This window comes from Vidua chalybeata, chromosome 1 (assembly GCF_026979565.1).
Source record: "Vidua chalybeata isolate OUT-0048 chromosome 1, bVidCha1 merged haplotype, whole genome shotgun sequence".
Taxonomy (NCBI): domain Eukaryota; kingdom Metazoa; phylum Chordata; class Aves; order Passeriformes; family Viduidae; genus Vidua; species Vidua chalybeata.
This window is the reverse complement of record NC_071530.1, coordinates 102,628,201-102,656,054: the sequence shown is the minus strand read 5'-3', so window position 1 is coordinate 102,656,054 and position 27,854 is coordinate 102,628,201. Positions and strand designations below refer to the sequence as shown.

At 38.2% G+C, this 27,854-nt stretch overlaps 1 protein-coding gene across 6 annotated transcripts in view; it reads left to right on the top strand.

The window, feature by feature from the left end:
* Positions 1-27,854, top strand: part of PTPRM (protein tyrosine phosphatase receptor type M) — a 445,924-nt gene that overhangs the window by 120,540 nt on the left and 297,530 nt on the right. For all 6 annotated transcript variants that reach the window (XM_053945623.1, XM_053945606.1, XM_053945597.1 and 3 more), the window contains exons 3-4: positions 14,522-14,787; positions 26,863-26,941. In XM_053945623.1, the coding sequence (XP_053801598.1) occupies positions 14,522-14,787; positions 26,863-26,941 (345 nt within the window). The remainder of the gene's footprint in view (positions 1-14,521; positions 14,788-26,862; positions 26,942-27,854) is intronic.

Here is a 27,854-nt window from a genome sequence, read left to right as displayed (position 1 = left end):
AGTGTTATGAAATGGGAAATATTGCTGCCTAACTGTAATGTTTTTTTTTTCTTTTTAAAATAAGTAAATTTCAAATGATAAAATGCCCTCTGTATATCAAGAGGACTATGTAAGCAAGTAAAAAGAGGATTCATTTTCAATAGACTTCCTTAGTTAAAAAAAGTTAGTGTAAACTTGAAACAAATGCAAACAGTGGTGCTCAGCTTCTTGGGCATTACAGGTAATTAATTGTGTGCATAAACAGCGTTCAGTACATATCTGGTTTTTGTGCTCCAGGTAGCAACTTCTGTGTGTCAGCAGGCATTTCAGAATATGTGTTTAAAATATCCCCGCACTTAAAGGAATATCTTTACAAGAATTGTTATTCAAATATTTTAAGTGTGTTTTTAAACCTCAGTCTCTGAATTTGCAGATTGCTAATTGTGCAACATGTGAAATAGATGCTGACATCTGCTAGCTAAGTGTGCACTCACTTTCCAAGAGACCATTCTCCACTTTCCTCCTGTGTACAGCAGATGGTAAGAAGGAATAGAAGAATATGATAAGCACAACAGAGTGAGCAAGTGGGCAATCTCAATGTTGAGGTTAACACAGCAGTCTTAGCAAACAATCCATTTTGCCTCAGAATCTGGGCTTTTCAGTGTGCTTCAGAGTGTGTATTTCCGAAGGGGTGATTTTGTTTATAGATTATTTTTCACCTTTTCTGAAGCAGGGCCTTAGGACACTTAAGGAAGCTGGAAGAGTGGACTTCTGTTTCAAAACAAGTGAACTTACAAAGTAAAGTAACTTTAAATGTATTTACAGTACCATATCTGCCATCAATTTTCAAAATCTTTATTTTTTTAATTCCTATATTTTACTCTGTATTTTTCAATTTGATCTCCATTTTGGTTTGAATATATAGCCTAGAGTCTCAGTGCTTCTGTATACAAAGTACTGTCTAAAATGACACTGAGAAATGGGGGCTGTATTATTTTTGTCTTGACTAAGTATTAAGAGTTGGAGGTATTGCTTGTAATCATAGTTGATTAAAAAAATACCTGTTTAGAAGTGAAGTTTTTAGTTTGAGTATGTTCCTTTCTGCCACTGGTATGATTTCCTGGGCTGACTGCACATAAGACTTTAACATTTGGTACATTTAGTTGAAACTTCACCAATAAAACACTTGAAAATGTTGAAAGAATAAAGGTAGCCAGGTTTCAAGGGATCACAGCAAGAACTCTAGGAGAATGAACTGCAAGTTTAGTTTAGTAAATCAAACCAAAATAATATTAGATTAAATAATTATAGACAAAATAAAAAGGCAACAGATGAGGTGAGAGAAAATGAATCCTACAATGTCTCAGGTAAAGCTGTTACTTGCCTAAATATGAAATTATGTCACTAAGTTTTGCATTTCTGCTTTTGACACAAAGTTTTAGTCCGAATGAAACAGAAAATATTCCTTTTACTGTAAAGGATAATTGAGTCTAGCAGTTATTTGCTGTGAAATTTCCATTTCTCTTTAATATTTTAGTGTCATGTGTTTTGTTATGGTTATGTTTTATAATAGAATTCTTGTCCCATAAAATGCTGTTGAAGTATGGCTTATTTGGTTATATGAAACAGATATTGAACATAATGACAATAAAAGGTCTGTAGTACTTCAGAAAATACATTTATAAGGGTTCATGTTTGCCGACAATGAACAGAAGTTTAATGGAATCGAGACTTCTACTACAGTCAGACACAGTAAATATGTCAGTTTGGAAGCTCAATTTTTTATTCAATGTTTTAAATACAGAAACATCCCTTTGTGAGTGGTTTGACATGCACCCAAACTATTGCCTGCACTACTTGTTTTCATGGTTACCTTGATACAAGGCTCAGCTTAAGGATGCCTGCTTGTACACAGCAACTTCCTCTTAATGCTGGGGGCCCGAAGTAAGAAGCTGTTGATGTAGAACAAGTGAATATTGAGTGACAGGCAGGAGCATTGGGGTATACATGTGGTAACACCTACCTGGCTGTGCCATGGTCAGCCTCCATCTCCCTGCTGCAGGAGCGTCGCAGTGGGATGGGTTCCTGTGGCACTGGGCTGGTAAAGGCTGCTCCGTGCTCCTCATACTGGAAAAAAAAAACATTTGAAATGGGGATTGTCTCCCAGCAGCCAGGCCCAGCTTGGCAGGGGCAGCCACCTCAAGGAAGGGATGGAGCAGTGGCTGCAAACTGCAGCCTGAGCCTTTATGGGAGACACCCCTGAAAGCTTCAGTAGGGAGTGACACGGCTCCATGGGCAGCACAGAGAAGCAGAATGGTCATGAGGATGCCAGGCCAAAAGGACTGCAGAAAAGAGTAGGGTGATAGAAAAACATTAATTTTAGTTTCCTAGTTTTTGTTTGACTGATGTGCATTTAAATCCAGGGGATTCTTACTGTCCTGTAAGTTTTGGCCTAGAAGCTTTTAAATGTAAGACGGAGTCAACAAAGAAGAAAAGTGCAGAATGTTTTTTTTCTTTTAGACTGGCTTTTGTTTGATTGTTCTTTATTCTGCAGCTTATTTTAAATACATGTAAACCCACATTCCCTTTTAACAGTAGTGAAAACACTTCTTTATCTCTCTTTTCCCTTTAAAATCAGTCACGTGCCTGAATATTAACTTCTGGATTAAATTCTGGGCTAAAAAAATAGTCACGAGTTTAAGTCAGTGTTGTCCAAACTTTTTTTGCTTGAGCATTGCTACAAATCCTTTAATTTTCTTGCAGACCACCAGCCACCTTCAGTATAAAATTTAATTTTTGAAAATTTTGTGCTGTAATACAATGACATTTCAATTAGCAATTTTTAATAAAGCTGTGAATGTCAGGTTCCTGCAGTAGCAGGGTCTCAGAACTCCAGAAGGCATCCTGCAGAAATACTATGCATGTACCTTCTGAATTTTTAATCCTATTGACGACAAATTAAGTATCTTAACTGCTTTCCTGAATGGTACTTAAGCACATCGTTAAACCCTTGTGTTAATTAGAGTCTTATGCTTTCCCTTTTTGAAAAAAAACCCACCCTGATTCTGTTGTTCTCTTGAATGACAATTTCAGTTCCTGGGATTGTGAGTCATGGAAACTGGAAGAATTATTTCAGTGATGAATCAGGCCCAATTTAATATCTTTAATGCATCTCTAGCAGACTAGAACTTGAAAATAAGTACATTAAACAGTAACCTCTATGGGACTGCACAGGCAAAAAGCCCAACATGAAGTTCATTTGGTAAATATATTAACTGTTATATACACCAGTTAAATGATTTAGAAATGTTTTCTTCTGTATTTAAGGAGACTAACTAAGACATAGAAAATAACCATAGTAATGCAAGACTTAAAACCAATTCCATCTGGGACTTGGAAAAAACCTCTTTAAAAGAATGTGAAGCAAAATTCCCATTTTATCAGTTTGCAGACGGCTTTGGGAAGTCTGCCGGTTACCACAGTGAAGGAAATTATTGTGTGAATAAACACAGATAAATTGGCAACCTGCACAGTATTCATTCTCTGTGATGTAGTCTGTGACGTAATCTCGTCTAGATAAGAGCCTTTAAAGATAGGCTGTACTGTAGTGGTTACCATGTCAAGAATAAAATAGCTGACAATGGATTTTTTTTTTTCGTTCCTGCCAAGAAGGTGTTTTTTGCAAAAAGAATTTTATTTTAGAGCTGACATGGTGTTGAATGAATAGTTTAATATATTCTTTAAGGAAAGACAATCTTTATGCTTTAAATATTTTTTTCTAATTTTTCATGTAGTGGAACTCATTCACATAACTTATACCTTGGATAACAAATACCTCTATTTTTTCTTTGCTTTAGAATTTGAAAATCATGTAGGAAAAAGCAAATCTGAATTCTTAAGATATGTAATTCTTCTCTTTGTCATTGCTAAGTGTAACAGGATCCCTTAGAGGAGGAAACCTAAGTGAAATATGGCTTTATATACCAATATGTAGAAAATGCTGTCAGCTGTTTTTGTGGCAAAGGTATAAGTGCATTTAAAAATAAAAAAAAAAAGGAAAGAAATGGAGAAATGGCGGTGTAATGGGTCTCTAATTCCTGTACAAAGCCCAGCTAAGGCAATATTCCAAGCTGATAAATGCACACACAGACAGGTATAAATCTTGGTGTAAACTAGTATTAAATTTCATTTTAAAAGCAGACCGAATTCATGGGGGTAAGGGGTTGTTTGGTTTGTGATTTATTTAAGATGGAAGTAATAGCCCCAACTGAATGTGCTATTCCATCAGCTTTAAAGCTTTCATATTGATACAGTATAAATTGACTAAAGCATATAACTTCACCTGCAGAAAGTGCAGTAGCTGATCCATTATGGCTTAAACTGTCCTGTAGTTGCCATGGGGTGCATGTGTGTGCCTTTGTGCTGGTATAGCAGTGAGTTCCTGTGGGACATGAGCTCAGAGTAAAGGTCCTGAGCCATCCTGTTGCTCATCAGTGAAGCACAGGCCCTGATGTGCTTAAAATTTTACTGAGCGAGTCTTGTCTAAGGTCTCTGAAGTGTTTCTGTGGAAGAAAACTGCTGTGAATACTAATCGGAAGTAATTTGTAGTTTAACTGGGGAAGAAAACCCACTACTTGTGGTTTGGAGTCTCAATGAGTGATTCAATTTAGAAAAACAGAGCATAAAAGTATGTTTTAGGGAAGCCAGTCTGATTGTAATTACACTGTCGAGCTTCAAATTTCTGAGCAAGATTTTTTTATGTGGAAGTAAAAGAATTGAAGCGACACATGGCCCATGTAAGGGAGTTGTCAGATGAGTGTGTTGAACAGATGAGACAAAGATGGGTGCTTTGATTCAAAAGGGGAGGATAGAATAAAAACAAAATTCCACAGATGTACAGTAGATGACAATGCAATGTTTAACCTACTCTTTTAAATAGATAAGGAAAATTTCTTGGGAGTTATCTTTATTCACACTCACGAAACCAGGAGTAAATTACTCCAGTAACAGAAAAGCCCTTGAGGCTAATATGCTTCTATAATTATTGGTCTGTCCAGCAAGATTTCATAAGGCTCTCTGTTATTACGGGATTTAGGCAGTACAGTAGTTTTTGTTTTCTGCCTTGCACATCTGTGAAAAACTGTCAGACATTTGAGTGCAATTCAGAAGATGCAAGTCATTTGTATGTGGTGTGTTACTGCAGATACTAATCGTTGCAACAACTTTCAGTAGTTAAGAAATCATTAATCAGCCAGGTGGCAGAATGGTTTCCAGAAACACTTTGTGAGGAAAGCACTATGACAGTTAGCTTTTAAATGAGAAGTAACTTACTGCTCGGATGATCTAGAATTGGAAGAGTATACATAGGTGTGATTGTTAGCCCAACATTAACCTAGCAACCTAAAGCTGAAAGAAAATTGTATCTCTGTAAAAGTTGTAAAGCTCACTGTCTTCATGCCTTCAGAAGCTTTTTATATTAACCTCTGTGTTTAACAAACCTTTCAGCCTGTCACTGGGAAGGGAGAAGAGTACCAGTAGCACTTAACCCTGTTCTTGGAGATGGTCCTTTTCAGATAAGAGTAACATGGATCAAGCTATGATCCCCTCTCCCCCAGCCTTTCTACATTTACTTCTGCAAAGCTTTTATCTGAAAAGTAACTGGTTTACCCCAGAAGCTCCCCTGAAACATGTTAAAGCTGATTCCTGCTTATCTCCTGAGTATTGTTTCTTAAATGCTGAATTGCATGGTTGAATGGTTTACAAAAATAATGACTAATGTTATTGGTGGTGCAGCAAAGAGAATGTGCTTAGAAAAGAAGAGAAACTTTCTGGGCAGCAGCAATAATTGTTAGCATGTGCTGGTTAGTTTTACAGATACTTATCTTCTGTGACAGAACAACTGGCCCATGCTTTGAATGCCAAGTTATAATAAAATGCAAGTTGATAGGGTAAGCGGCTCACTGGAAAATGCAGCTTGCCATTTTGTGTGCTGCTCTCACTGCATGTGCAGCTGTTAATGTGGGGACCAAAGGCAGGAGCCAGGAGTCAGTTGGATTGGGAAGGAGCAAGCATGGGATAAATAGAGGGGTAAAGGGATAAATGAGTCTCATCTCGTGTACGTATCTGACTGCTCAGCATGCTGCTGAGACTCTGCCTGGTGCTTGATTACTGCAATCTGTCCTGCCTTCTTACTAAACACAGTTTCTACCATCTTGTCCGTTCATGCACTCAGGTCTTCAGTGTGTATGTGAATGCTCATAAACTTCAAAACAAGTTAACCAGAGAGGGGGAGAAGAGATTTGAGTGCCAGGAGCTGCTGAGGGACCATGAAAGTCAGGGGCTTTTGGGTGTAGGGGCCAGAGCCTGGGGAGGAGCAGGGTGTGGGTTCCTCTAGCAGAGTGAGATTCCCCTAGGCTGAGGAGGAGGAGCAGGGCAGGGCTGTCAGTGCTTTATGTGTGAGTGCTCTGTGTGTTCACAGGGATGCTGATAAAGGCACTGTTTTTCTGTCTGTATTTGATCTGTCATGCCATCTTTCTCTCATTCTCTCTCACTGTATATCTGCCTGCCAGTGCTGTGAACACCAACAGCTGGATCTGGGGACATGGGACTGTAGCAGCCCTGTGTTGGTCAGGCAGGGAGGTGAACACTCACCCTGGTTCCTGAGAGTAGCCTAGATTTGGCTACTCAGATGCTTTGTGGGTTTTTAGCCACTGTTTGTATAATTTCATTTTTTCCCAGAAACAGGTTTACATCTGTTTTTACATCCTTGTTAAGGAAGTTAAACAGCATTTTGTTTAACAGTTACGCAAAAAATCCAGCTAGCAGAACCTCATCCATGTTTACTAGGATTTCTTCATTAACAGTTGCTTCAGTTATTTAGCTTTTAATAGATTTGATGTGTTCTCTTATGCTGCTGTAATCAATTCACTTACTACGTTAAGCTCTTCATAGAAGTGTTAGATCTTTAGCTGCTGTGGTTTCAGCAATAGTTGCAGTCTCCTTCAATTGTACACCTAAGGGTTCACTTTTTTTTTTTTAGCAAGGCCCATTTGTCGGTTACAATGTTGATTGTTGCTATTTCTATCCTTACCCTTTAATCCTTTATGTACCGCATCCTGTATTTTGACTTCCCTTACTTTTGTTCAGGGTAAATCTAGCAGATGTGCCTAGCAGACCTCTTCCAATCTCAATGCAGGTACACAGGCTAAACAATCAACCAGTGGAGCTGTGCTCTATTAGGAACAAACAAGGCAAGGAAACATCTGTGAATGTAGCCTCTGAGGCAGGGAGAGAGCTTTTGTGCTGAACAAGTTCTATTCTGTTTGTGACGTTCAAAACTTCATCTCATTTCCTTGAAAACAGAAGGGACATGCAAAAAATTCTTTATACACATACTGTCATTCTGTGTGTGACAATGAGTGGTTCAAGGTGTCTTTTAAAATAATTTTTTATATGTATGTTACATGCTGTGGTAAAGTCCACAGTTGGTAACTGCGTGCTTTTTGGTTAGGGAAAGTTCTCAGAAGGGGAGAAAAGGATTTCTTTTTTGAGAGCATCTGGCCTTGGGAGAAGCTTTTCCAGGGAACAAAAGGATAGGCAGTAATAGATGTGCTAACTGGGGAGCTTATACTTGGGAAGTTTTCTTAGAGTAATGGGGAAGAAACACAAAACTAGTCCAGACATGATGAGAAGAGGGAAGATTTTTCTGCTAACCCAGAGGAGAACAAATAGAGTTTGTTGAATCCATACGGGCTATTGAAGATTGCTGGTATGCCAAGCAGGTCTGGAGGAAAAGGGCCCTTGTTGCAAAGACATAGTTGGCCAGAAAATGTGTTTGTTTTCAAATGGCTGTATTTTAACTCTCTCTCTCAAAAGAATCTGGGTTTTCAGAAAGAAGACAGTTTTTGAAGTTTATGTTCTAATAAAACATCATTTCTTTCAAGCCCTTTTGGTATTTTTTGGTGTGTTCACTTTAAAGAAAAGGTGCGGACAGACCTGTCTCAAAGCTCTGGCATGTTTGAAATCCAGTCATAGCATAAAAGTTAAAAAATGTTATAGCTGGTGAAATACATTAGGTCACCTTTAAAGATATCCAGCTGACTGCATCATGAGGATTCTTGAGAGAATTTGAAGAAAACTATGCATACCTTGTTGAGGAAGCTTTTTATCGTGTTTTAGAAATCGGTTCTTAGTCTTTGCAGTTTGTAGCACAGTTCCCACCGGCTGTAGAAGATACTGGTGAAGCTGCAGAGCATATTAGGATAGACAAAATCTGGGATGACAGAAATGAAAAAAGAACATTGCCCTGCACTGGACTTACCTCTTCGAAACACAAAAGGAGCACAGTTCCTTTAAAAGTGAAAAACTCTCCCAGTTGATGGCTGATGTGGGTTTCCTGAGTGACTGGGGCTGGGAAGAAAACCTTCCCCCTGTGGTGGTACTGCTCCATTGCCTCAGGCCTGGGCTGCATCTAAGGTGGCTCTCCAGGGACAAGAGGAGTGGCACAATTCCTTGGAGTCCACACCACACCTGACCTTCCTTGTCAAACAGAGGGAGAATTATCTTGTAGATGCATTTCCTTTTATTCGGCAAGTCAGGTTTCCTGTTATAAACAAATAAACTAACCAAACACAAAACTTCCCATTTGTGTTCACGAGTGGAATTGCAGTTCAAATGTGATCCCTTTTCCCCACCCTTCAGAAGGTTTTATACAAACTAAGCATTAACTTTGTTCTATATCAAAAGTAGTCTAGTCTTTTTCCAAACTAAATGATTCCGTGATACTAGGACTCTGGAAAGATCAAGACTGTCCTCTAATTTTAATTACTTCAAATTCATTTTAGTTAAGTGTTTCAAATATATACCTACTCCCTGCTTTAGAATGCTCAACCAGAATTTGCCTGTGCCAGACCTGGGGAGATGCTGTTGTAAAGCTTTGTGTTTTAAAACTCTCCTTGGGTCTGCCTGTCCTCAAGTCTTATCTTACTTTGATTTCTGTTTTTCTTAAAATGCAATGATTGCTTCAGAAGTTGAATTTGAAACTTGAGACAACTCTCTCAGAATTTATGCACATACAGTTTTTTTCTCTAATAGCTTGTGAACTTTGTATGTCCCTACTATACATTGCTGGCTTTTTTGTAAAGAGATAATATTAGTTATATAAGAAGTAGCCTTCAAAATGTCGGTGCAGTGTTTGAAAACATTGAGTAGTCATGAAGAAAACAAATAAGCAGATTACAGGATGAGTAGTCAAAATCAATAAATATGGAAAAGGCTTGAATAAACAAACAGCATTAATCAGAAAGCAGGGGTTTAGTTTTCTTTATACCAGCTATTGGAAAAAGGGGCTGCAAAAAATACAGGATTCAGAAATTTATGATTTAATGTCCAAGCTTGATCAAAGCAATTTCTAACAAAATTATGTGAGATGTGTCTATGCATGTGAGATGAGGAAGAATTTTAAGAACTGAATTTAGTGAAAGAATTATAAGGCTTATTAGTCTTATTAATTGTTCTGCTAAATCAAAGCTGGCATTATGTGTAGAAGTGAATTGATCTTTTAAAAAAATACACAGGAGTTACAGTGGATTTTTTCCAAGAGTTTAAATCATTGCAAATTTGGAAGATAAACAGTTTGAAAGTTGAGATTAATGATGTTTTTGGGATGGGTAATAAATAATGATTGAAATTGCCATGTTAAATTTGAGTAAATATTGCTCAAAAGAAGACTTAAAATTCACCTGGAGACAGTAATGGTTTGTAAGTTAATGAGCAGAACTGATGGGTGTTAGCTGAGGCACTGAAGGGAAGACTCTCAGCTGGTGTATTTTGGAACACCTCATTATGCCAGTTCGTGGGTGCCAGTGTCTCTGATGTTTGTGTGCACATTTCTACTGGGTGATGTCTGGAAGTGGTGCATTTGAGTGAAAGTTCCAGCTTCTTGACTAGCATGACTGCTAGTCATGCTTTGAGAGTTATAGCAGCCCTGTAATTTTCAAATGTTACCTGAAAATGTATTTTGCTTTTTCTATAATATTAGTAAATAGTAAGAAAAAGTACTGAAGAGAAAGCCTGTTTTTTTTGCAAGCTTTGGGAGTTAAAGTGCAAGGTGGACTGTTCCTAAATTCAGGTCCTTTGCTTTCTGCAGTACTTCCAAGATGGACTGTACACATGTTTGTTTATGGAATACAGTAAATAAAAGAACACTTCTACTGAGTTTGCCTTGTCTGAAAGGGTTACTCATTATGCTTGAGCCTCACAATTCATCTGCTCATGCACAGCAGTTCAAGTGTCTTGAATAGTTCCACACTTAGTCTTGGGCAATCAGATAGTTGCAATCTCTTGTGAGTGATGGCTGTAGGGTTGGCTGGCATTTAGGGAATCCTGTTTTGCTAAAAAAAGTAGCCTTTTGTATGTACCTTTCAATCCAAGCCTTTCTGTGATTCTATGAACTGCCCAGTGACGGCATTTATGAGACCTGTCTGCACCTCAAGGGTGTTCTGTTAATAAAGTAATACACAGAATGTGTTTTCTTAAAATCAGACTTTTTGCTCTCCATCATTTAGCACATTTTCCAAATATTGAGAGTCCAAATCAACCAATAGTAATGCCTAAATAAGTTAAAGACCAGTACTTTTTTAATATTCATTGGGAAGACTAATAATTTGTCCTCAACCATGTATAAGACTGGTGAAAAATCAACAAAGTAACTTTCTTTGCTGATTAGTCACATTTTCTTCATGCATGAAAAATGATACTGCATTCAATTTCATTGTGTTTGACATTCCCAGTAAAAAAAGGATCTCTTAACAAGGTGAGGTGACATGGTGAAAACTTGCAGAAGTGACTGGAAAATCTCTCTTATGCCATTCCCATCATTTTTTGTAGGACAGTATGTTGTTTTTCCAAGTGTCAGATTTTCTTTTTTAAACTTTTTTTTTTTTTTTTTTTTTAGTTCTGCCACTCTATCTTTTGACCATCTTTTTGTGTCCAGTATCTCACAGAAAATTTGTTTTCTGAAAGAAATTTGAAAATCAACAGAAAGTTGATTTATGCTAATGAGAATGACCAGGATATTTAATTGCCCATTTACTCTGGAGCAAATCCGTATTTTCTTTTTTCAAGTATTGCATCTTTCTAGAATTAATATTTACACAAACCAAATACCTGCTGAACCATTTTTCAATGAGGAATTGTAAACAGCAATGGTGACTTCAGGAAAACTACTGCTTAGCTATAACGCTGAAATACATGTGATTCAGCAGGGTTGTGGACTTAAGAAGCCTGAATTTAATGAATGATGAGCACCATTAGGTTTTACTACATTGCATGTAGTGCCTAAACATAGCCCTAAAGACTAAACCCAAGTAAATCCCATTTAAACTTTTTGGCTGAGGAAATTATCATCATCCATGTGCTTAAACGTGGAAGTACACTTGGAGAAATTAAATAAGTGTGATAAAATTAGTGTATTTATAGTAGGATGCGCACTTGATATTTCTTCTTAGGAATGAGTTCTCAGTTGATTATAACTTTAAATGTTTTCTTGTGGAATCCTTCAATTCTGGCAGATAACTGTTTCCTTGTAGATATACCAGTGTATTGTTTCAGTTATTTTTAATATGTATTTCTTATGAGCCCCAGTATATGAGAAGCTGTTCTAGAGAGCTGATCCACTGTCAGAAAGTATACTGTGGGGATTTTTGTTGTTTGTTTGTTGGATTGATAATTTCCATGTAAAAAATCTTGCCAGTTAATTTGTAGTGAATTCATGAATGCTTTAAGTATTGCTCTTATAACTTAGCAAATTATACCTATTTTAAGGGGTTTATATTTTAAATGTAAATAAATTAATTGAATGGCAGAGCATGTACTAATTGATGGAAGGAGTATTAGTTTCTTTCCTGCCTGTTTTAAGAGAAAAAGCATATTCAGTGACTTCTGTTTATGTTACCAATGAAAAATGATTTTCCCCAGTATATTATAGTAACAGACTGTGAGTTAAATACAGAGTAACGCCTTTTAGGAAGTAAAATATTTATACTTCTTTGTATTAAAAGTAAGTTCCATTTTTGTCAATTTTATGAACTTGTCTAGAAAGGAAATTATACTTGATAAATAATTGAAATGCAACGGCAAAACTACTATTATTGAATAGTTAAACCTGTTTAACATAGAGATGCAGTCTGGACAAAGGTTCTCAAACATTCCATTTCAAGAAATGACTTGAATTTCATTAGAAGGTATTGTCACCCATCAAAGTAAGAAAAAAAAAAATAAAACTTGGTTTCTAATAATTACATGACAAATGTGTTTGTGTACTTACATTTTTCTAAGAACACTTAGTTATGCATTTGTAGCAGGGAACTATAACATATCTATTTCTGGACTTGTGAAAAATGCAGGGTTTAAATTATCTCATGCATTTTATTGATATGTTTTCTTTACAAAGTAGATATTGATTTTTTTTGATACCATAGGTTATCTGTTAATAGAATTCCTTCGTTTTCATTTGTTCAACCCATAAATATGTTCAACCCAGAAATCATGTTGTATTTTTCTAACGTCTGTACAGTCTTTCAAATTCCATAGTTCTGTGGCATCATTATTTTGAAGGTACACTTCAATGAAACACATTAATAGGCACTAAAAAACAGAGTATAAACTGACTAGCTGCTCATGTGAGAGTTGTTTGAAAGTGACTTTAATTGAATACTTTTGCATTTCTTTTAATTTGCTGTTTTAAGTTGTGACCATCATATAAAATTCAACCCCAGCCTTTTTTTTTCACCTGTAAAGCTTACTGGTTTACTTGTATTTGCATTTGTTCATTCTTTTGTCACCTTTTGAGGACAGGAGACAATTGCCACACTTAGAGAAGTAGTTAATTTGTGATTAGCTAGAGGAAGGTTAAGGAATTGAGAACATTTTAGACTCTGTCTGCATCACATACTGCATCCAACCATCTGAACACATAAAATACTCTTAAATTTCATTGCAACTCTTGTGGTGGATTGACCCTGGCTGGACACCAAGTACACTCCTCTTCATCCTGGTCTCAACTTCACTCTGGAATTGTCTCTCTCCTCCCTCCCAGCAGTGCAGAGGGGCAGGAAATGGTCAGTTCATCACAGGTTGTCTCTGCTGCTCCTTCCTCATGAAGAATAAGACTCCTCACAGTCTTCTCCTGCTCTGGTGTGGAGTCCCTTCCCACAGGATGCAGTCCTGCAGGCACAGATTGCTCCAGCATGGGTCCCACACCAGGTCACAAATCCTGCCAGTAAACCTGCTCCAGTGTGGACTTCCCACAAAGTCACAGCCTCCTTTGACCATCTGGTTGATCTGGTGTGGGGCCCTCCACAGGCTGCTGCAGGTGAACCATCCGTGGACTCCATGGGCTGCAGGGGCCAGCCTGACTCACGGAGGTCTGCACCTGGGCTGCTGGGGAATCTCAGCTCCAGTGCCTGGAGCACCTCCTCCCCCTCCTTCTGCACGGACTTTGGTGTCTGCAGGGCTGCGTCTCTCACGTATTCTCAGTCTTCTCTTCAGCTACAATTTTGTAGTTTTCTTTTTTTCCCCACATTTCTAATTACGTTATCCCAAAGGCTCTGCCAGCATCACTGATGGGCTCGGCTTTGGCCAGCAGTGGGGCTGGCTGTCTTGGAGCTGACTGGCACTGGCTCCGTAGGACATGTGGGGAAGCTTCTCACAAGAAGCCACTCCTGTAGTTCCCCCACTACCACAGCCTTGCCAGGCAAATCCAGCAGAGACCGTGCATGTAGAAGCACTCAGATAGCTGAGACCTACTGTGGCAAGCACATTTCTCTCTCTCTCAGGATTTTTTATTGAGGTGCACAAAGAGAAACGAAAGAGAAAACAATTTCTATTTCTGCTCCTTGTTTTTCTCTTGTGGAATGTGTTTGGAGAATTGTTTACCCAGAGTGATCGTTTGGTTGGACCATGGTGGATTGTTTGGGCCTGACGGCCAATCGGATCCACCTGTGTCTGGACTCTGGAGAACAGGGTCACAAGTTGTGAGTAGTTAGATATGATAGTTGGAGAAAGTAGCATGTAGTATTTAGTATCCTCTTTTATATAGCATATTAATGTATTACAACATAATTATAATAAAGAAATAATTCAGCCTTCTGAAATGGAGTTAGACATCATCATTCTTCCCATCGGGTTCGCCGACATCTACAACAACCTACAGTTGATTCTGTACTACCATCTGTAGGTTTATTGCAGTGCAGTCACTTCAGCATTTGGGGCTTTTGTCTCTTTCTTTCCCCACCTGTAGACTAAAGATTGTAATATTTACTAGCTTTACAAAAGAATGTTGAGATTCTGCAAAAGAAACTTGATATCAAATACCTACCACATACATATTACTCTTATGTTAGTAGAAGCAAAGAAAAATGGTTGAATTATTCTTCTTATTATTAATTATTATTATTATTTAATTATGCTTTAGTTACAGATATTACCATATTAAGAAGAGAAAAATATGTTAGAAATTGAATCAGTCACTTTGTTTTTGCAGGTTCTTTCATGTTGTTGAATACATCTGGAAGATTTGCAGGACAGAAAGCTCATCTCCTGATGCCCCATCTGAAAGAAAATGATACACATTGTATTGATTTTCACTATTATGTTTCAAGCAAGAGTGGAGCCAGCCCTGGCACTTTGAATGTATATGTGAAGGTTAATGATGGTCCTGTTGGTAACCCAGTCTGGAACACATCTATCACTACCACTTGGAGCAGAGCAGAGCTGGCAATTAGTACTTTCTGGCCCAATTTTTATCAGGTATGTCTTACTTTCTATGAAATTTTGTTTCTCATAATAGCTGTCTGGTTCTTAATCCTCATTTTAACTTTAAATCAAAATAACTTTCAGTATTTCTAGTTGATCATCATCTTAATCACATTTTTGTACATGATGCTAAATGTTTGTTTTTATATACATATGGCTGTTTTTCTGTGTTTATGTATATTTATAGAAGTGTGTGAAATGCACATATGCTCTAAAGGTGGATGAACTAATTATGCTGGAAAAATCTAGAAATTTTGCCATTGATTTCAGTCAATTATCTCTTTTTCTCTATAATAAATTCACTTGTTCTTTCAGTTCAGTAGGGATGCTGGAATTGAATGCCAATAGATTTTATTACAGTACAGTCTTCAAGTTTGATTTAGATCAGCAATACTTGTTGCTTTAGAACTAGCAGAATCCTTTGAATCCTCAGTTCAAGTCTTAACTCTGAATGCAATATCCATTTGTCCAGTAGTAATCATAAATATAATAGTAGCTGTCATAGGAATGGGATTTTGAGTGCATCCTAAAGTTTCAGGGGAGTTTCACTTGACAGTCCCTTACGACACTGCTTTTTTGTAGGAAGGTTTAGATTATACAGTTACTTACTGTTCTGTAGTAGTTCAGTGTTTTTCTTCCTTCTTCCTATGAAAATACAGTCTGTCTCCACAAACAAGTAACTTAGTTTAATAAGAGCAGACCAGTGGCATAGAGGTGTTACTGAGGCTCCTGCATCTTCACTTGAAGTTTGGAAAGTTTGAATTGTATTTTATTTGTTTGCCCGTACTGAATACTGTCACCATACTTATGGTTTGAAGCTTTCTGAAGAAAAGCCATGACAAAGATGTCAAGTTCCTTGACTATAGACCTCCCTAGGAGGTACAATGTTGCTCTTCCACCATGCTGTTCCAGACTGGGACACCCTGATTCCTACAGCAATGCCCCAGGTACTAGTGTCACATGTGGCAGAGTCTTGTTGCAGTTCCTGCATTTGCTCTTTCAGGTAACCAGGTATTTGTTGTCCCATTATATTGTAATAATGAGTTTGGCAATGTCCACTGCAGGTACTCTGGGAGGTTGCTCCTTTCTGTGGCTGCAGCATCTGATTTGTGAGGATGTCTCAAGTGAACTCAATCTGTCCTTTTCAAACCCTTTTTCTTTTAAGGAAAAAAAAAAGCTGAAGAACTTTCTGGAGACTTTCCCCTATGCTTGTTTCACCCACAGTGAAGCAGAAAGTCCTACTCAGAAATATGAGTTTGGAGGGCCAGGAACATTTTATTCTTAGAATGTGGGGTGCCTGGCAGTGCATGCAATACTTGAAGACCCAAAAGAGCACATTTATTCGTTTTTTCTTGCCTCTGATAGTGTGTTCCTGATTGGATAGCTGGTATTCACAGGGCCTGCATTTGCATCCAGTGTACTACTTAAAGAGTCCTAGGAATTGCTGCAACTGCGTTGTCAGGGCTTCCTGGAGAGTATTCAGGGAAAGCTTACGGACATCTCAGCAAACCTCATGATGTGGATCTTTTATAATTGTCTGCAAGCTTGATGAGGTGATACTCTCGTGCCTTTTCGAGAAGAACAGGCATGTTGGCAGAACTGAGGTTCACTTCAGCTGTGTGGGAGAAGCTGTGTGCTACCTAACTCTCTGGAGCATAAGGCTATATCTTGATCATAAAGTCCGAGCTTGGTTTAGTCATACATCTCTCAGGGTGAAAGGGCAGTGTGTATTTTGTTGCCTGTCAGGGTTCAAGGAGTGTTTAGATGATGCTCTCTGTCATTTGGTTTGGTTTTAGGTAGTCCTGTGAGGAACAGGGAGTTGGTATCCATAATCTTTAAGTGTCTCTTCCAACTCAGGACATTCCCATGATTCTCTGACTTACATCAAGACCTCATGTTGCCAATTTGATGCCAGTGTTGAGAATGCCTTCCAGTGCTGCCAAAATGCCTTTCTATCTTCAATGAAATACTGAGGACCAGTCTGTGTTGTTAGCCTCAGTGGATGGTGGAAGAAGAGGATAGAGCATCCCACAGACAATTTTGTGGCTGACATTGTGTATAACTCAATGGTTTATAATGTGGAATTTACTGGAAGGTTTTGTGAACATGGTGGGTGGTTCAGGATTACTGAATACTGAGTAAATGTGTGACTGTGTCACTTCTACCAAAGTCTGAAATGTCCCCATTTAGCCCCATAGAGGAGCTTCCAGTTTTCTGTCTTCTGAAAGGAGTCTGGTTTTTGTGCAGCAGAACTGCTCTGGAATCAGCAGTCAATAAAAAAGAGGGTTGTGCTTCAAAGTCTCACTCTAGCTCTCAATCAAAAGGCTGATGTGAACAGGGGAATTTTTGTACAAGGAGCCTTGACTCTGACTATTAATTTTAAGGTAAATTAACATGGTCTTAAAAATACACACAACCTCTGACAGTTTCAAATGTTATTAATAATAATAATCTGTGTCAGATTTCTGACAATACGATACATACGGTATTTGGCCATAGAAACAGAAGGATAACCTTTCCCATCCTCTTTTTCCTCAAGACCTGCCATCTGGACTGTTCACCCTTTCTTGTAGGTGAACCTTTACATGCTTGGATGGGGTACTGCAGTTTAGCAGATTACTACGCATCAGCTGATGTATAATAGATGCCTGAGCATGTCTCTAATGGATTCCATGTGCTCTCCTTGCTGCTGGAAATGTTGACATTTTTACATAATCTTTCTTTCACTGTGGAGTATAGTAGGTAATTTTCTTTGCATTTGCTGCATATAGTCTGAAATAATACCTGGTTAGGTACTGCAATTTAGCTGATGTGCCAAAAGATCTTACACTATGTTAATATCCATGGCAGAGCAGGGAATCAGTGTTAAATACTGTAGCTTCACTGGTTTCACTGTAAATAAGCTCATTTATTCTCGAGGAAGTGCTGTCACCATTTTAAGAGTTTACAGTTAATTGTCTTCGTTTTTGGTTGCCTCCATTCTCTCAGAGATGTGTGATGCAATTTCCTCACTTGAGTGCTGACATTTGCAATTTTTCATTGTTTCTGAACTCCTTTCATCAGTTTTCATGCTTTTTCTTGCTCACAGAGGGGAAGACAGGAAGTTAGTGGTATACGTGGATCTTGTGAGAATATGGCTCCAAGTTAGGTGACAGCTCAGGTGACTGCAGGAATAGTGGGGAAGGCACAGGGCTCACCTAATAGATATATAACATAGTACCAAGTCAGTTCCCTGAGCTGCTATTCATTTGAGTTCAAAACTCCAGCCTCCTTTGGCACAAATGCATGTGTTCCACACAAACCCTCCAAAATGTACAAGACTTCCTCCCAGTGATTTCCTGAGTTTGTCTGACCTTATTGAGCATAATTGAGAAAGGCCTCCTAAGAAGATTTTTAAGGAATGATGGAGCCCTTTTTAACTTTTCTTATACGAAGGTTGGTAGCTTCCTAATGAGTAATCTCCAAGAGAAGGGATGACATTAATAGGTGAAGAGACAAAGCAATGTAATTGTGTGATTGTCTTTGTTGTGTTTTAAATCACATCATCTGTGTAGCCATCCATATCTGTGAATGTTTTATAATTCCATTCCCTTAGCAAAACACCTGCAAGATGTCTAGATGCAAATGAAACCAAAATGTACTACAGAACTCTGAGAACAAATTATATATGATAACATTTCAGAGTTATAATATTTATACAATTCAATATTTTTCAAACACAGTGTGTTGTGTCTGTTTTGCTGTTGAAAAATGTAGGCAAAATAGCTCTCAGTAAATGGTAGCTGACTGCAAATCAGATTATGTAGTATGGAGTGAATTTTAATCCAACTTCTAAAGATTTATTGGTTTAAACCATGTATTGCGAACATATACAATCAAAAGTGTTCAAAAGATTTAATAATTAACAACAGTTTATTATTAGAGCACCAGTTGCCCCAGCTTGTAAATATTTTTCAGGTTGGGTTTCTATTTAGAATCAACTCATTAGAAGTACAGTCTTTGAACTAAATAATTAATTTCTTTTAATGTACCCTTTTCTTTTTGCCAGGTAGTTATTTGTGTATGTTGCACCCCATGGGTAAGCTCTACTACATATATATCACAAATCACAATTTCAACCTGCATGTAACAACATTAATTGTTGATTACTTGCTGATTATTTAAATTGTCAAGCATTCAGACAATTAAGGATATATTTAATTCCATAATTAATGATCTTCTAAGTGCTACTGCCTAACATCTGCCATTGATTTTAGGGTATGTCTGCACTGCTCTCCAGTTAGTGATAACAGTGTGCTTGCAGTAACATGGGTTCAAGCTGCCAAACACCTTCTGAGTCCAAGATAATCAGCACAGCTTGTTCTTTTCTGCTGTGCCTGTTGGTCTCTGAGCTATTTGTTTCGAAGTAGCTGGTGTATTTCTGCAGGTACTGGTCTTATTTCTGTTTTATAAAATTGCTTTAGGAGTGCTCCCCTGAGGAAGCATTGCCTTCCTCTTTTTAACATTGTGCCCAGGAGAAATTGTTTGCTTTACTGAGCTATTGTCTACTTGGTGCATCTTAAGCAAGAGCATCAAGGAGTTTATTGTGCCTTTGGAGACAGCCTGCAAACAAAACAAAGCTTCACATAATTCCTGAGACCTTCACCCTCCTCCTAACTTGATTAGAATTAGAATGTATATGGAAAAAGAGAATTGAACGTAGCATAGATTTTACTGGTAAATGGCAAGATTGTTTATAGATTCTTGGGGAGCAGTCTCAGTGGGTTGAGAGGCTCTAAAATTGATGCATTGAGATACAAGTCATGAAAAGGCTCCTCATCTAGTGAGGAGAGGGTGGTGGGGTTTTTTTGGCATATATTTTTATTTTCTTTAATGTTTTGATGTTTTTTCTCATTTGGATTTTTTAGCAGGAGTACAATTTGGTGATTTCAGGGTTGTTTTCCCTAGGTTAGTTAATGATTCTCAGACCAATTAGTCATATTTAAAATTAATTTTATATTTTAGAAGTGTTGCCATTTTGGAAGATCACAATATGCAAAAGCTACTACTGAGCTGAGTCTGGTGAGGGGATTGTATTCCCTGTTTCTAACCTTTCAAGCAAGCAATTTAGCACAGCACCACTGCAAGTCACACAACGTCCCCCTATCAGTTTTTATATTTTGAATTATTTGCTTTGTACTTTGCTGGAAGTCAGTCATGGCAGCAGTGAACTGAAACAAATCTTGATTAAATAAAACAACAAATGCTGCAGATTTAAAATCCAGAAATGGAATTGAAAGGATTAAAAATAGCTTCCAGTATAGTAACACAACTGTCTGTGCCACTGCATCATCTTTAAATGTAAAATCTTACGAAGCTGGAGTGAAAAAATGGGGTAAGAGCCTGGCAGTAATTCCTGATCCTTTTTAGTAAAGACACAAAGGAGTTACATGGTATCACTTCACAGAGATGAGATTTACCCTTCGCCACTCTGACACGTTCCCCTGTAAATTAGGAGTTTAGGGAATAAGAAGCAGCAGATCAAACCTAACTTCTAAAATCTGGACTTAAGCATACATTTGTTTCATAACCTGCTTTGTACATGTCTTGCTTGGAGTTTGGCTCATGCAATGTACTTAAATCTTCATCTAGGCCAGAGCATTAAGCTTCTTGTGCAGGAAAAGTCAGGCTCACATTCTCATGTGTTGTGTGTGTTGCATTCAATTGCACACATACAGTTCCTGAACTGTGCTTTGAACTCCAGAGAAACTTTGAAATGCATATTGCATTTTGAAAAACAACCTGTGTCAGGCATCTTAAATAGCTCTTCTTCATTGACTTATGTGCTTTGGGAATAACTATTTTGAGAAAGATGCGCCAGGGCAAACCACATACCTAAATTTAAAAACCCCCCAGCAGTCTAAAAATGGTCACAAGTATGGAGCCATGCATTTTTTGTCATAGACACAAGGCTCTGTTATTTGCTCCTGTCCCTTGTTCCTAAACCAGAAAAGCATTTGGGCCTTCAGTAGAGAAATACAAGATAGCAACTGGTTTAAAAACAGAAAGAGAATAATAAGACTTAAAAAGCCTTAATGTCGGCTGTTGCCCTACAACATGAAATAACTCACGCACACCTCTAAGACCAAAAGAGTAAAAGGAAGTTAACTTTATTTCTGACTTTGCAATAGATAGAATTCTAAAAGTCACAGTGGATTGGAGGATGAAATTGCTACCTCTCCAAACACACTGGTCAAACCAACAGTCCATCAATTCTCTTCTCCCACAAAAAAAAAATGCAAAACAATCATTTACATGACAGTGTGTGAGAAACTCTAGTAGAAATATGTAAACATCAGAAGGTATAGAAAACTTTTAAAAGAACTTTAAAACTTCTGAAAGAACAGGGCAACAGTCAGGAGTTCAGTTTTCAGCTGGCTTGCTTGTTTCTTTGTGGTTTTGGATTGGCAGCAGTCACTAAAATGTTGTTCCATGTGCTTGAGTGCAGGTGTGAGTGCCACGTGGTAGTCATGTAGCAGTGAGAGGTGGGGAGGGAAATGGCATGAAGAGAATTCCCAGCCAAGGAGGCCTGAACACAATTTAGGCAGCCCACGTCAGTAAGCTGTGATGGACCTCTGCGGGGCCTGGGAAGGACCAGGTCAGGACCCTCCCTTCACACGGCTTTGACGAGAAAGCAGTTGCTGCTGTTGTGATAAGGCAGGTAGACCTAGGATGAGTCAGAAAGGGGGGAAGAATTCAACGCACAGGGTACAAGCCAATTTTCTGGAGAGAAACTGTTCCCAGTGCCTTGTACAGTACAGTCAGAGAAAGGTGCTCTGTGCAGTAAAACAAAGCAGGCAGAGAGGAGAGTGCAGTGTGTGATGCAGCACTGCCTGCTGACTGGGGATGCAGGGGGGTAGGATTGCAGCCTGAGCTTAAGCAGCTTTCTTAGTACTCCTTTTTTGTTTTTACAAAGTGCTATTTTTAAGTTGTGTGAAGGACAGTGTTTATATTAGGTACAATCCACCTTTTGACTGAAAGTGTTGTAATTTTGCAGCAACAAAGGCAGGAATTTACAGAGTGAGGTTGTGTGGCAACAAAACCTGTTTATTTCTATTGTTATTTGGAACAAACGAGTTATCTTGAGTCGCACATTTTCAGCAGTAAGCATTTATGTTGGTGAGCAGACCCCCTTTCTTTGTTCGTATGTAGCAAGGGGAAGTGGCAGGAATGAGAAGCTAATTTTGCTCTTCAGTGAAGCAGGGAGGATCAGGGACAGTGCAGTGCTAAGCTGCTTCCCTGGTTCCTGTTTGGCAAGCCTGCTGCAGGGAGAATGGTGTAAAACAGCTCTCAGGGCAGCGTTCAGCAGTTTTTCCTGAGCAAATGAATTCTGTGTTTTAACCAGTTGTTTCCGGACTGATAAGGTGGCGGAATAATAGGCAAAAAATCCAAGGGCCACCCAGTCTGACGTTGCTGGACTGTTTTCTCTGTTTTGACTGGAGTCTTTTGTATTGCCTGCAGGTGTTGCATCAGCCATGAGAAAAAGCAAAGTTTGGAGGTGGCAGTAAAAAAACTAGTGCTTGCAGGCGAAACTACTTTTGAAATGGAAAATTATGGAGAAAATTTGACATGAAATAAGTTTCTAGGTTTCATTTCTAATGAATTTACTAGGAAAACTGATCCAGATTTGTGAAGAGTCTTGACATCCCTATTGTAAGGTTTTCAAAGCTACCAGAAGTGTTTCTCAGGTCTCTCTGTCATAGTGTGTAGCACTCTTACCAGGACTTTCCAAAACCTGTAATGCATAGGATCAAATTACTTTTTTAATTTAAAAGGGGAAAATGCTTAGTTATCAGATATTTGAGTCCGTAATCTTCATTCATCAATTCAAATAAAACAAAATACTGAATTTGTATACAGCAATTGATGGTATTTTACAGCCTGTAAACAGAAGAGGGATTATATTACTACACTTGGAATAAACTGTCACGTTCATACAATCATAGAATGATTTATGTTGGAAGGGACCTTAAAGATCATCTAGCTGCAAACTCCTGCTGTGGCTGGGACACCTTCTGTAAAACCAGATTTCTCAAAGCCCCTCCATCCTATCTTTGAACATGTCCAGGGGTGGGGCTCAGCTTCTCTGGGAACCTGTGCCATTGTTTCACCACCCTCCCAGTAAAGGTTTTCTTACTAATATCTAATCTAAATCTGTTCTCTTTTAGTTCAAAGCCATTGCCCCTTGTCATATCACTATGTGCCCTTGTGAAAAGTCCCTTTCCAGCTCTCCTTTAAGTCCCTTTTAGGTACTGAAAGGCCCTGGAAAGATCTCCAGTATGTATACGTGGTTATAGGTACACCTGTAATGTGGCATCCCATAATGTGACAAAGCTGGATGGAGCTCAGAACAGTCTGGTCTAGTGAAAGGTGTCCCTGCCCATGACAAAGATGGCCTTTAAGGTCCCTTCCAATCCAAACCATTCTGTGATCCTGTGATCCCTGGAGCCTTTTCTTCTTCAGGCTAAATGACCTCAACTGTCTAAGCCTCTTCATAGAGGAGGTGCTCCACCCTCTGACCATCTTCGTGGCCCTTCTCTGAACTTCCTTCAACAGGGTTTGTGCCCTTCTTGGGGGCCCCAGAGCTGGATGCAGTACCTCAGGTGGGGTCTCACTGAAATTGAGTAGAGAGGGAAAAATCACGTGCCTTGACCTTTTGGCCATACCTGTTTTGATCCAGCCCAGGATGCAGGTGGCCTTCTGGGCTACAAGTGCATGTGGCTGGGTCGTTTTGACCTTCTCATCCAGCAACACCCTCAGGTCCTTCTCTTCAGGTCTGCTGTCATTCCATTCTGACCAGTCCGTATTTGTGCATATTTTTTCCTTCTATATATGAATCAGTGTTTCTCTTTGACAATGGTATGTCACTATTGGCTTTACTGCCTCTTTCTATTTACTAAAAATGGCATATTCCATGTCAGAAGAGACTAAAAGTTACAGTCATTAAAGTTTATACCAATTTGACTATTGCTTTTAATGGAAGCACAACTAAACTGACAGTATTTCAATTTATAATTCTTTGGAACTTACTCTCTTTATGTCAATAATTGTAATTCAGTTGTATGTCCAACTGGCATTTTCTTGATACGCTGCCTGGCTTTTTTGTGGAATGACATTTTTGGTATTTTGTCTAGAGATACAGCAGGGTATTTTTGATCAGTTGTTGAGTTTTTCTCTGCTGTTATCATTGACAGTTCTGATTCAGTTGTTTCAAGGTTCTAGTTTCTGTGTATGAACTGAAGGAATAGGAATCCACAAGCTTTTATGGCTGTGAGTAGATTGCAATACTGAGGTACTTAAAGCCTCTCAGAGAACCTGGAGCTAAGCTCCTGTTATGAATTATAGAAATTATTTTGTGATCTACTGAGGTATTGCAAATGTTTTCATTTCTAAAGCTCAGGTTATTGGTCTTGCTGTAAGTCAGGTGGTTCGTTAGAAAAGACATTCCTATGCAGCATTTAAAAAAATAGTTAAGTCCCTATTGTCTGGCAGTAACATTACTAGCAGAAAACTTCTGACTGGTTTGGCTGGCTGCTCCACAGGTGTGTATGTGCCAGTTCCTCAGGATGTTTTCAGAATTTAGCATGTCTGAAAGCTGAGAACCTGAAGAAAAAAAAAATACTTTACTCTGCAGTGATGCAGTCATGGATCAGGTAGGCCTTTCAGATGGCTTTGTGCAGCTGCTCTTATGCTAAGTGTTCCATAAGAAAGAGAGGGTTGATTTTTTTTTTTAAGATTATATTTCAGTAAAACCCAGAAAGTTAGTTGTTAATGTATTTTTCTTCTTAACAGAGAAAGCTCAAAGCCACTGGGGAATACAAGAAACAAATAAGTAACTGTCCCCAGCCCTCTGTGATTTTAGAGGCAGGTCTTTGCATGCACACCTAGATTCAGTTGTCTCAGGGACTTACTTTGTTGCAGCACATTTCCCTGGGAAACATTTCCATCGTTTCTGAGACCTGGTTGTCTACTCCCTGTACTCCCCTACTGTGCTGTAATGTCCCTGCCTCAACTGCAGGTTTCTGGGTTCTCATACCCTGTGGTCTTTTGAATAGGCTCGGTAACTCTTCAGGAGATGGAGCAGTCTCTGCCTTTTTTCAAGGGCCTCAGCATAATTACTTTTTTTTCAGAGATTGTAACACAAATGAAGAATGTGCAATTTGTCATATTTCTTAATAGAGATAAATGCTTTCTCTTTTTACAAAGTTCAGTGAATGAAAACAGGAGCTGCATTCTTGGGTCTTGCACTGCTGTTAAAACTTCAGGTTACTTAGTGCACAACACCTCTCTATTTCCCTTTCAAGGCTTTTAAGAGGAGGGTAATAATCATGGTTAGAAAAGTTATTTCAGGTCTCTGAATGCAGGTTATTCTTTGAGTCTTTGCTCTTTCTCTTCTTTAAAAACTTCTTCCCAAGGAGCAATTCCATCAGGAGTTTTTCTTCTTTTTAGGAAAGTGATCCTTTGAAATTTTGAATGGTGTTGCTCTGGATGTTCTACTAAATGCTGGGACCCAAATCCATACCCTGTTCAGCCTGTTGCTGTGGATCAATAATACCAACTTTAAGAGTCAGTAGGGTGCCATCTGGCATTTAGAAAGCCAACTCAGCAACCCTTTTCTTGCAGAACTTGTTTCTGAAAAATTTCTTTGGTGGCATTTGGACTTTGCTCATTGACATCTTGTGGTTTTTTCTTGCTGCATGATTCATGTAGTGGCAACACTGGTGCTTTAGGTTGAAATTTTGTGTAGATGAGAGGCACAATTAGAATGAATCAAGTATTATTTTCCTTTTCAGCTATGTGGATTTAAGGCCATGTTTACAGCAATTTTATTCCAGTGAGACTGGGAGGGAGAAATGGACAGAGGTTACGAAGAAGAAATCTGGGAGAGAACAGCAGGTCGGTGTCCATAGGTAGAGCAATGAAAAACAAGGGAGAAGGCAGAGGCAGAAGGGCATGAAAGGTTTTCTCACTGCAAGGTTTGTTTAAAATTAGAATTGGTGTTCTGAGAGTGTTTATTCAACATCAGGAAATTGTGATATATTATGGAGCTGTATGTTATCCTCATAACATATTTTATTTTGTATCATTCAGTAAGGGATATGGTCTATAGTCTGTGCATCTATTCCAAGGTTAAGAACAGCATATGTGCGAAAAATGGTTTCTAAACTTCGGCTTCCTCAGGGTGGTTCCTGAGATGAGTTACAAAAACCAATTACAGTTAACTTCCTGAGAAAAGTAAAGTACTAAAAAAAAATAAATCACAACCTGGATTTTAGCATGAACTTCTTGAGCATTGGTGTGGAAATGTACCTGCTAACATTACTGGCATATTTTCTTCTATTCCATATAAACATTATTGGGATGTTCAAACTAAGGCTGACAAACTTAGGAGAGGTTTACTTTAGAGTGTACTCAGTTCAAACGATGAGAATGGTCCATTTATTTTGTGACCTATTTATAGCCATTAAACAAACCATGGCAAATGGATCTGCTTTGCTTAATTCACTGCAATCGGTGGAAGATTAAAACCACACAAAATAAATTCCTGAAAATAGGTATGTTTGAGTCTGATACCCTGCAAATCTCTGTATACTACAAAATTGTAATTTTTAAAATAAAAGCTGTTCATTCTGCAAGACAAGGAGATGAAAATAAAATATTGCTCTTAATACTTAAGGCATTTATTAGTTAACTACTTTGGCAGACCAAAGTAGTTATCTAAAAAATGACCAGCTGGGGAGATTTTTTATTTCTGCTGTGAGCTCTAGATGATCCTGCTTGCAAATCTCCAAAAATGATGTAAACATGAAAAAATGTAATTTAAGTTCTGGTTAATTCTAATGATAAGAACAGCACATTTTGAGGGTTTTATGATGGTGTTTTGTTTGCCATAACACATATAACATATGAAAGAGTTTATGTACTTTTACATAACATATTGAAAGAGTTGATGTACTTTTCCATGACAAACTATTTTTATATTCCCTGTTGTCCACAGATGCTAACTGAAATTCTCTTCCTTCTTCTCAGGTTATTTTTGAAGTGGTTACTTCAGGTCACTCTGGATATGTGGCTATTGATGAAGTGAAAGTTCTAGGACATCCATGTAGTAAGTACCTATCTTGTGTTGTAAAGCCAGATCCTCTAAAATAAATGTGGTACTATACTTTGAAAAATGTGGAGCAAAAGACAAGGAAAATGTCAGAAAACAATGTCACTGCCAAAGGTACAGTCTGAATATATGTATGAAGTGTTGCTAAACATGGCATCATTGCACCTTATTGTCTTTAAAGACATCTCTGCTATGTCCATCTTGTGTGAGTCCCAAACCCAAACTGGGCGATATGGCAACTCCTTTAGAAAAAAATCACCAAATCATCATGATTCTGTGATTCTAAGATTTGTTGATGAGGTTTCTGTCTGCATCAAAAATTCAGTGCAGCCACAAGCTAAGACATTAGATAAACAACACAACAGCTGACTGTATAAAATTATTTTTTCCAAGGCTTAGAAGGAAGAAAACTCAGCTGGCTGAGGAGTGAAGCTTTGCTAAACAAGGTTACTCAGGGTAGTTCCCAAGGTTCATGGCTCAGTTTCTGCACTGTTTTGCTTCTTTATGCTTCAGATATATTTCTTTATCTCATTGTTAAGGATATGTAATACTTAATTATCCTGAATTGTCAAGTCAGACCTTGAAAGTAAAGCTTTAATGTGGTAATCTAGATCTAATTAAATAGACTACTTATATAAAACATTACTTCACACGTATGCTGTTTGTTAAATAAGATGTATTAAAATGATACATGGAATAGTAGACCAAATGACTGAGTGGGGAAGAAGACACCAACTTCTGTGTTGATTGTTCCTCTTATACCATATTGTACTTGCATGCATTTGTTGTGGCTTTTAAGAAAGAGCTGTGATTCCAAGTAACAAGTGCTCTATCAGTTAGTATCAAAGCACCTCATAAAAATGGTTTTAGAGTTAATGGCAGGAAGACACACATATTTCTTCAAATGGAG